Raw genomic sequence first — 11229 nt, 5'->3', positions numbered from 1 at the left:
CATACTCTTCTGCACCCTGAGCTATCTCCCTGTGCATAAGCAGCCCTTCATTCTCCCATGATTGTTCTCTCCAGGGCGTGTGTCTACTTGAGGTGAATGTTTAACTCACATGCCTGTACTTTGTTTGGCTGGAAACCACAGTTGTGGGTTCGATTAAAATATGGATCTCTTCCAGTCAATTGCCCAGGTATCTGTCTTCCAGATCTCTTGGCATAACCGACTGAGTGCCTCCAGTGGCACATCTGTTTGTTGAAACATCTCAGTGGGTATTCCGTCAATTTCTGGAGCCTTGTGCTTCACCAATTCCTACAGTGCAGCTTCAACTTCTTCCTTAAGTACCATTGGTTCTTGATCATATGGCACCTCCTAAATGGATGAAGATCTACCAGTTCTTTTTGGTACAGTGACTGTGTATTCCTTCCCTCTTCTTTTGATGTTTCCTGCATCATTCAATATTTTGCCTGTAGAATCTTTCAGTATTGCACCTCGAGGCTTAAATTTTTTCCTCAGTTCTTTGAGCTTGAGAAATGCTGAGTGTGTTCTTCCGTTTTGGTTCTCTAACTCCAAGTCTTTGCACATTTCATTATAGTAATCGGCTTTGTCTGCTCGAGCTGCTCTTTGAAATCTTCTGTTCAGCTCTTTTATCTTGTCATTTTTTCCATTTGCTTTAGCTAATCCTACTTCCATAGTGATACTGCCTCGGAAACCCAAGGAGGGGTCGCTATGAGTTGGGGCCGACTCGACGGCAAAACAACAACAACAACTCTGCTCAAGGGCAAGTTTCAGAGTCTCTTCTGTCATCCATTTTGGTCTTTTCTTCTTTTCTCATCTTTTTAGTGACCTCTTGCATTCTTCATGGATAATGTTCTTGATGTCATCCCACAATTCTGGTTTTCGGTCATTGGTGTTCAATGCATCAAATCTAATCTTTGGATGGTCTCTAAATTCAGGAGGGAGATATTCAAGGTCATATTTGGCTCTTGTGGACTAGTTTTAACTGTGTTTAACTTCAAGTTGAACTTGCATATGAGCAGTTGATGGTCTGTTCCACAATCAGTTCCTGGCCTGGTTTTGGCTGAAGATATTGAGCTTTTCCATCACCTCAAGACACAGATGTAGTCAATCTGATTCCTGTGTATTCCATCTGGCGAAGTCCACGTGTATGGATGCCATTTGTGTGGTTGAAAAAGATATTTGCGATGAATAAGTCGTTGGTCTTGCAGAATTCTGTCATGCGATTTCTAGCATCATTTCTGTCACCAAGGCCAAATTTTCCAACTACTGGTGATTCTTCTTTGCTTCCAACTTTTGCATCCCAGTCACCAGTGATAATTAACACATCCTGATTGCATGTTCAGTCAATTTCAGACTGCAGAAGCTAATAAAAATCTTCAGTTTCCTCATCTTTGGCTTTGGTGGTTGCTGCATAAATTTGAATAAGAGTCTTTCATCATAACTGGTCTTCCTTGTAGGTGTATGGATATTATCCTATCACTGACAACATTGTACTTCAGGACAGATCTTGAAACATTCTTTGTGATGATGAACGCCATGCCATTCCTCTCAAATTGTCATTCCCGGTATAGTAGACCACATGGTGGTCTGATTCAAAATGGCCAAAATCAGTCCATTTCATCTCACTAATGCTAGGATATCAATCTTTATGCACTCCATTTCATTTTTGACAACTCTTCAATTTTCCTAGATTCATGCTTCATCCATTCCATGTTCTGATTATTACTGGATATTTGTAGCTGTTTCTCCTCAATTTGAGTCATGCCACATCAGCAGATGTAAGTCTTGAAAGCTTTGCCTTGGATATCCATATCATTATGGCTGGTTCCACTCTGATGATGCAGCTCTTTCCTGGTCCTTTTTTGAGAGCCTTTTGACCTAAGTGGCTTATCCTCCTGCACTGTGTCCACTGTATCAGATAATGTTTCGGGCTATTCATAAAGTTGCATAGTAATGTATCAGACAGTGTTTCTCTGCTATTCATAAAGTTTTCCCTGGCCAATTCTTTGAGAAGTGGATGGCCTCCTCCTTCTTCCTAGTCTGTCTCAGTCTGTAAGCTGTTGAAACCTGTGCACCGTGTGCAACCCTATTGGCTTTCAGATACCGGTGGCACAGCCTCAAGCCTCACAGCAACATGCCACCACAGTACGACAAACTGACAGACAAGTTTGTCTCCCTTAGCTGTTCAAAACCTCTCCACCCTCCCCACCCTCTCCTTATGTTCCAAGGATCCCTGCCTCTTTCCCACTGCTTCAGAGGGTCGTGGCCTGGGTCCCCGGCCTTACCTGGATCCCTGCCTCTGCTTCCTCACTCTTTCCTGGTCTCCCCCACCCTCGGCTTTTTCTCTGCTTTCCCACCACTTGGGAGGGCCATGGCCTGGGTCCCTTGGATCTCTGCTTCTGCTTCCTTGCTCTGTCCTGGTTCTCTGCACCCCCTCAGCTTTTTCTCTGCTTTCCCTGACTTTCCCATGGCTTGGAAGGGCCATGGCCTGGGTCCCCAGCCTTACCTGAATCCCTGCCTCTGCTTCCTTGCAAGGTGCATAGAAAAGACCAGTCACAGGGCAGACAGTGGCCCAACCAATCATTTTTGGCAGAATTGCAAGCCCAATGCCAGAAAGACCATATATAAAGAGAAACCGATTGCACTGCAGGAGCCATTTAATCATGGTAATCCTTCATAGAATGAAAAATACATTCCCACTGCTATCACCTTGTTCAAGTCTTTGTTCTTCATGTCTGGGCTACTGTAACAGCTTTATTTCCCATTACTTCTTTCACATAAATGTTATTTCAGACAGTCATTTTTAATTTTCATATTCAGCTTCATCTATCTGATATGTCTCCCCCCCCTTATACCATACCTGCTTAATCAAAAATTTTACCCATCACTCAGTCCAAGTGGACCTAGTGAGCCAAGTGATTGTATGATTGCATCTCAGAGACTGGTAGCACTTGCAGCATGGCTGATCATCTAACAGAAGAGCAGAATGTAGGATTCAAACAAGCTTTTTCACTATTTGGCAAGGATGGTGATAGAACTGTAACAACAAAGAAATTGGGAACTGTAAAGTCTCTTGGGCAGAATCTCACAGAAGTAGAATTACAGGATGTCATTAGTGAAGTCGAGGTTGACGGTAATGGGACAGTTGACTTCCTGGAATTTCTGACAATGATAGCAAGAAAAATGAAAGACGTAGGCAGTGAAGAAGAAATTAGAGAAGCATTCTGTGTATTTGATAATGATGATAATGGCTGTATTAGTGCTGAGAGCTTAATGGGATGACACACCTTGAAGAGAAGGTTGATGAAGAGGTTGATGAAATGATCAGAGAAGAAAATATTGATGGTGATGGACAATAAACTTTGAAGAGTTTTTACAAATGATGACAGCAAAGTGAAGACATTGTACAGAATGTGTTAAATTTCCTATATAAAATTGTCTATTTGCGTTTTCTTTTTAATTTATCTGTAAAAGGTTTCCCCCTACTGTCAAGAGAATATGCATGTAGAGTAATTAGGACTGCACTCCTCCATGTTTTCTTCCCTTATCTTACTGTCACTGTCCTGAAACCTTATTCAAGAAAATTTATCAAGTAACATGTTGCATGTGGCTTACCCTGGATGTATCTAAGCCCTTCTGTACATCTAAACTTAGAAGGAGTTGGTGAGATGAGGAACTGTCAGCATGTTGTTGTTGAAGTGTGGAGTTGTAACTTGGTGTGGACCATAGACAGTCAATAATATGTAGTTACATTTGCACTATTGTGAAACAAGTATATTATCCAGGTGCTCATACACTGTTGTTTTACTGCTGGTCCTGTACCAGAAACATTTTCTTTTATTATTACTTGCTTTTCAAACTTTGTTTAGCCATTTAAACAAAATTTGCTTATGGTACAATTTGCCTCAAATGCATTCCAAGTTGTATATTTGTTTTCCAATTAACAAATAATTCATAATTTAAAAACTAATAATTTACTCATCATTCAGTTTTTAGAATTACTTCCCCATGATATCTCTGATCATCTAAACTCCTATCATTCTTACTATCAGATTCACTCAGTGATACTTAGCATCTTCTGTAAACATTTGTTTTGGGGTCACCTGATAGATGTATGGGAGCTCTGGTGGTATAGTGCCTAAGGCATTTGGCTGCTAACCAGAAGGCTGGCAGTTCAAACCCACCAGCCACTCCTTGGAAGGAAGGTTGGGTAATCTACTACCATAGAGATACCACCTCAGAAACCCAAGGAGGAGTTGGTATGAGTCAAATCGACTCAATGACAGTAAGTTTGGTTTTTTGGTTGTATAGGAGCTCTGGTGACATAGTGATTAATACATTGAACTGCTAATTAAAAGGTCAGCAGTTGGAACCTAACAGCCACTCTGTGGGAGAAAGATGAGTGTTCTGTTTCCATAAAGATTGACAGCCCTGGAAACACTATGGGGCCATTCCACTCTGTCAAAAGGGTCACTATGAGTCAGAATCAATTCAGTGACAGAAAGTTTGGTTTGGATAGATGTATACAGCACCATCTATGAAATATTCATACCCAAAACCAAACCTGAATCTGAGCACACCTATGGATTAACTACTAGTCCATAGGAAATATAGAAGTTAGAGGAACATGTGAAATGACACCAAAGAAATAGAATCAGCAGAATTTTCTAGACTGTGAGAAACTTTAGAAGGCAAAAAAGCAGGAATCTTTATCAATTAAATTGAAAGGGAAAAGAAGACAGTGGGAGAACCATTAGACTAAAAGACTAAAGAGACCTGTCAGCCCGGTGAATGCCAGGATTTTCTTTGGATCCTAAACTGAACAGACTGTTTTAAGAAATATATTCTGAAATGGAAATTTGTAATGCTAATTTGAATTTTTTAAGAGGGTCGCTATGAGTCGGATCTGACTCAACAGCACGTAACAAGGAATTACTGATAATTTTTAGGTATGGTAAATTTATTTATTGGGATTTTACTTTTTTTAATTCCTTTTTAGATATAGCCTGAATGCTTTACTATGAAAAGATAGGATATCTGGGATTTGTTTCAAATAATCCAGTAGAAACTGGAGAGGGGAAAGTGAAAACAGGTATAGCTAAAGCAAGACAGGCCATGAGTTAATAACTGTTGGAGCTGGGTAAAGTTATGATAAATGTAATTATTCACCATATCATTTTCCCTCTACATTAGTATATGATTGAAATTTTCCATGATAAGATGTTTTTCTTAATTATACATTTTGCTGTATTAATAATCAAGCTTATGATCTAGATGGAAAACAACTTTTTAGCTCATGAGGAATGTGATTTGTAAGGTATTATTTCAGTGTTGCTGTTGTTAGGTGCCATCAAGCCAGTTTCGACTCAGTGACCTCGTGTACAACAGACTGACACACTGCCCGGTTCTGTACCGCCCATACAGTCATTGCTATGCTTGAGCCCATTGTTGCAGCCACTGTATCAGTTATCGCGCTGAAGGTCTTCCTATTTTTGGTGACCATCTACTTTACCAAGTATAATATCCTTCTCCGGGAACTGATCCTTCCTGACAACATGACCAAAGAATGAGACAAAGTCTCACCATCCTTCCTCCTAAGGAGCATTCTGGCTGTACCTCTTCAAGACAGATTTTTTCATTCTGGTAGTCCATGGTATTTTCAATATTCTTTGCCACCACCGCAATTGAAATGGATCATTTCTTCTTCAGTCTTCCTTATTCATTATCCAGCTTTTATATGCATATGAGACTATTGAAAATACCATGGCTTGGGTCACACGCTCCTTAGTTTTCAAAGTGACATCTTTGCTCTTACTTTAAAGAAGTCTTTTGTAACAGATTTGCCCAGTGCAATATGTTGTTTCTATAGTTATTGGAATTCTTTCGTTTCCAAGCATCATAAAACCTGATAGTACTTAGACGAGAAAGGAACTTCATTAATGGCCAGACACGGAGCTAGCTTTAAGCAAAGCTTAATCCAGGGCTCAAACATCACCAGTTTTCATCTTTCAGGCCATCCAGTTTAAAATTAGCTCTATATACTGGCCTCCTCCAGGCACTTTATCCATGGCTTCACTTTCCTAAACATAGAATTCTTACATCATCAAAGCCCAACAGAAGGGGAGAAGGAAATAAAGGAAGTCAATGAGCCAGCTTTCTCAACTGAAATCCTGTCATATATATCTCTAAGTGGACCAATTTAGGTCATGGTCCATCTCTTAACAAGTCCTTAATGGCCGAACTAATACAACCTGCTGATTAGTTTGGGCCTGTAGAGGAGCTCTGGTGGCACAGTGGTTAAGCACTTGGCTGCTAACCAGAAGGTCAGCTATTTGAAACCACCAGCCACTCCAAAGGAGAAAGATGAGGCAGTCTGCTTTCATAAAGATTACATGATGGAAATACATAAAGATGGAAATCCCATCAGGCAGTTCTTCTCTGTCCTACAGGGTCACTGTGAGTTGTAATGAACTCTACAGCAACGGGTTTGGGTTTAGTTTTTGTTTTGAGCTGCATGCCCATCCTGAACCAGTTCCTTCAGGAACCAGCCAGCCTCTACCTCCAATGCTGAAGGTGGAGTCAGTCCTGCCCAAACTGCATGTTTGAGAATGAGGAAAGAATGATCTCCCAAAAGAAAGGTTACAGAAATATAATCATTACATTTTAAATAATATAATTTCACCTTTGCTATACTCATATCTCTGCTATTCCACTGAATTTCTGAATTTGCTTCACTTGAGATACCATGAATAGTAAAATTGAGTAGGAATTGCATTAAATGCCATGTAGATAAAACCTCAAGTACATGCCTGTTTTGCTCACCAATATCCATTCTTACTCCTTATTCACCTGGTGAAACCTAGTTCTTTTAAAGGGGAAAAAAAAAAAATAATATTACTGGACTGCTAACCAGTAGGTTGGAGGTTCAAACCCACCAGCCACTCCCCGGAAGGCAAACTGGGCAATCTACTTCCGTAAAGATTTACTACCTCAGAAACCCAGTGGGGGGTGCTGTGAGTCAGAATCAACTTGATAGCAATGAGTTCGGTTTTTGGTTTTATACCTTAGTTCTCTATTATAAAAGTACCCCACTATATGAAAGAGTGGGAGCTCTGGTAGCATAGTGGCTAAGGCACTTGACTGCTAACCAGAAGGCTGGCGGTTCAAACCCACCAGCCACTCCTCGGAAGGAAGATGGGGCAATCTACTTCCGTAGTGATACTGCCTTGGAAACCCAAGGAGGGGTCACTATGAGTCAGGTCCAACTCGACAGCACATAACAACTACAACATATGAAAGAGTAGTTAATTTTTAAAAAAGAAGAAGAAGAAAAAAGTGTGTGGTTAAAGTTACCTTGTTAATATCTCTACATGATTAATTCTAAACCATCTAATCTAAGATTTATTTCTGATGTGTTTTTATTTTCTCTCTTTCAGGGCTAATTTCGTATACTGAGTATCTTTTCTTGCTTACAATCCTCACTAGTAAGTATTCCACAAATTTTCTTAATGATCACATGGAATTCTCTGTTCTTATTACCAAGCTAGGTTTTTGGAAGTTTGGCATTTTGTCTTTATCATTTTTAAAAATCATTGATACTTCAGTTTGTACATCTATAAAACAACAGTGTTGGTTTAAATCATCACTTTAGCTCTTTTCTAGGAGCTCTGGTGGCCTAGTTAAAACATTTGACTGCTAACCAGAAGTCTGGCAGTTCAAACCCACCAGCTACTCTGTGGAAGAAAGACTGGGCAATCTACTTCCGTAAAGATTTACTGCCATGGAAACCCAAGGGGGGTCGTGATGGGTCAGAATTGACTCAATGGCAGTGAGTTTAGTTTTTTAGGTTTTTTTTAGATCTTTTCTACCTACCTTGTACTATGGCTCCTCATAACTTTGTCTCCTTAGTCGAAGTCAACAAGAGAGTCAAGAGTTAGCCTTTACCTAAGAATATCAAAATACCCTCAGCTGACATTCTACAAAATTCTTACTTAACCAGCACTCCAAGGACATAAAAAACAAGAAAAGCCTGAGGAACTGTCCCAGATTGAAGGAGACTAAGGAGACATGACATGACAACTAAATGCAACATGGTATCTTGTGTTTGGTCCTAGAATAGAACAGAATACAGAAAGGAGGGAAATCCAAATACAGTCAGTAGTTTAATTAATATTGCCTTACCAGCATTAACTTCTTAGTTTTGACCAGTGTACTGTAGATGAAAGATGTTCACAATGGGGGAACCTGGGTAAAGAGTGTAGGAAACTCTGTACTGTCTTTACACCATTTCTGTAAGGCTAAAATTATTCCAAAATGAAAAGTTAAAAAAAAAAAAAAATACCTTCCTTTGAGAAAATGAAAGGAAGATGTAATAATCAACATGAGAATAATTAAGCTACTAAAAGAATATAGGAATATCCCTGGTACATCTAATGAAGTCAATTCAATTCTCAGATTAATTGTGCTTACTTAATAGCAGAACAAGAGCAGCACCCAATGTAAAAGATGTTGGAGGAGGCAGAAAACAAGGCCTTCACATAAAATATCAGCCTTGAAATGTTTACCATAAAAAGTTATCATTTTTGTTCTCTATTTTGGCATTTACTTACATAGTTACTAGTGGCTTATTTCCAATTTGAAGATCTACAGATCTTCAAAGGAGCTCTGGTAGAGTAGTGCCTAAGGCACTTGACTGTTCACCAGAAGGCTGGCGGTTCAAACCCACCAGCCCCTCCTCAGAAGGAAGGTTGGGCAATCTACTTCCGTAGTGATACCGCCTCAGAAACCCAAGGAGGGGTCACTATGAGTTGGGTCCAACTCGACGGCACATAACAACAACAACAACACAGATCTTCAAATGATGGCAAATAATTTGTATTTCACCAAGATTTCAATTATTGTTCATTTTTCACATCATTGCAGAACCTCACACTGGATTTCATGTTGCATTTAAAATGCTGGATTCAGATGGCGATGAGATGGTTGAGAAAAAGGAATTTTTTAAGGTAAGTGCATTTTAGTGATTTGAGTTGATCATAGACGTGTTCATAGAAAAGACATTGATGCTTCTGTGATGGTTTTACATTTCCATAAAAAATCAAAATGTTACTCACTTTTTACATATGAAATACCAATAAATCATGTGCATATTCAAAAATACTAACTTTCCTCTAAATTTTCCATTTCCTTGAGGAAATGGATAAGAAGCAAATTGAGCCTAAGATTCCAAAAGGAGAAATGAGCTTAAGCATGTATATTTTATATGTGGTGGTGTTTGTTTGTTTGTTTGTTTGTTTCTGCTTTTTTTAATTTCAGTAAATGATATGACAGTAGGAAGGGCTTCACAGAATTTGTGTGAAAATATGTTAACAATTATTCTTACATACACATTAAAAGAATAGAAACTTGGGCCTTCCTAAGGCCTTCCTAAACAAAAAAAAGAAATAAAAGGCCACAATAAGCATAAAGTGGTAACATTTTCCAAGAATTTGGTAATGATAATATTTGAAAAATACCATGGCTTGTGTCAGGCGCACCTTAGTTCCCAAGGAGACATCTTTGCTCTTCAGCACTTGAAAAGGTCCTTTACATTAGATTTGCCCAGTGCTGTACATTGTCTGATGTCCTGACTGCTGCTTCCATTGACATCAATTGTACAACCAAGTAATGGAAGTCTTTGACAACTTCAGTCTTTTCTCCATTTATCATGACACTGCTTATTGGTCCAGTTGTGAAGATGTTTGTTTCCTTTATATTGAGATGTAATCCATACTGCAGGCTGTATTCTTCAGTCTTCATCAGTAAGTGCTTCAAGTCATCCTCACTATCAGCAAGCAAAGTTGTGTCATCAGTGTATTGCAGGTTGTTAACGATTCTTCCTCCAATCCTGATGCCATGTTCTTCTTCTTGTAGTCCAGCTTCTTGGATTACTTGCTCAGCATACAGATTGAATAAGTATGGGAAAAGGATACAACCCTGACACACTCCCTTCTTGATTTTAAACCATGCAGTGTCCCCTTGTTCTGTTCAAACGACAGCCTCCTGGTCTATATACAGGTTTCTCATAAGTACAATCAAGTGTTCTGGAATTCCCATTCTTCTCAATGTTATCCACAGTTAGTTATGAGCCACACAATCAAATGCTTTGGCATAGTCAATAAAACACAAGTAAATATCTTTCTTATATTATTTGATTTGAGCCAAGATCCATCTGACATCAGCAATGATATCCCTCGTTCCACATCTTCTTCTGAATCCAGCTTTCACTTCTGGAAGTTTTCTGTCAATATACTGCTGCAACTGTTTTTGAATTACCTTTAGTAAGATTTTACTTGCATGAGATATTAATAATATTGTTCAATAATTACCACATTCTGTGGGATCACCTTTCTTTGGAATGGGTACAGCTATGGATCTCTTCCAATCAATTGGCCAACTGGGTAGCCAGTGGGTTCCTTCAGCAGGGCATCCATTTGTTGAAATATCTCAGTGGGTCTTCTGTCAATTCCTGGAACCCTTTTCTTCACCAATTCCTTCAGTGCAGCTTTGACTTCTTCCTTCAATACCGTTGGTTCTTGGTTATGCTACCTCCTGGAATGGAAAAAGATCGACCAGTTCTTTTTGGTACAGTGACTCTTGTGTATTCCTTACATCTTCTTTTGATGCTTTCTGCATCATTCAGTATTTTACCCATAGAATCTTTCAATATTGCAACTCAAGGCTTAAATTTTTTCCTCAGTTCTTTCAGCTTGAGAAATGTTGAGTGCATTCTTCCCTTTTGGTTTTCCAACTACAGGTCTTTGCACATTTCATTATAGTAATTGGCTTTGTCTGCTCGAGCTGCTCTTTGAAATTTTCTGTTCAGCTCTTTTATTTTGTCATTTCTTCCATTTGATTTAGCTACTATCCATTCAAGGGCAAGTTTCAGAGTCTCTTCTGACATCCATTTTGGTCTTTTCTTTCTTTCTTGTATTTTTAATGACCTCATGCTTTCTTCATGGATGATGTTCTTGATATCTTCCCACAATTACTCTGGGTTTGGTGATTGTTGTTCAGTGCATCAAATCTATTCTTTAGATGGTTTCTAAATTCAGGAGAGATATATTTCAGGTCATATTTTGGCTTCATGGACTTGTTTTAATTGTCTTCAACTTCAGGTTGAACTTGCATATGAGCAGTTGATGGTCTTTTCCACAATCAGCTCCTGGCTTTGTT

The 11229-nt window shown here is 39.1% G+C and overlaps 1 protein-coding gene and 1 pseudogene across 1 annotated transcript in view; both read left to right on the top strand.

The window, feature by feature from the left end:
* The window catches only part of MICU2 (mitochondrial calcium uptake 2), a 255003-nt gene that overhangs the window by 180159 nt on the left and 63615 nt on the right, over positions 1-11229 (top strand). Inside the window, exons 5-6 of the mRNA XM_007942515.1 lie at positions 7452-7499; positions 8938-9020. Coding sequence (XP_007940706.1) covers positions 7452-7499; positions 8938-9020 — 131 coding nt within the window. The remainder of the gene's footprint in view (positions 1-7451; positions 7500-8937; positions 9021-11229) is intronic.
* On the top strand, positions 2974-3412 carry LOC103198347 (annotated as a pseudogene).

Source organism: Orycteropus afer, unplaced genomic scaffold (assembly GCF_000298275.1).
Source record: "Orycteropus afer afer isolate SDZICR_OR568_19922 unplaced genomic scaffold, OryAfe1.0 scaffold00092, whole genome shotgun sequence".
In the NCBI taxonomy this organism is placed as follows: domain Eukaryota; kingdom Metazoa; phylum Chordata; class Mammalia; order Tubulidentata; family Orycteropodidae; genus Orycteropus; species Orycteropus afer.
Note: the sequence above shows the minus strand (reverse complement) of the source record. Positions and strands in the feature narration are given on the sequence as shown.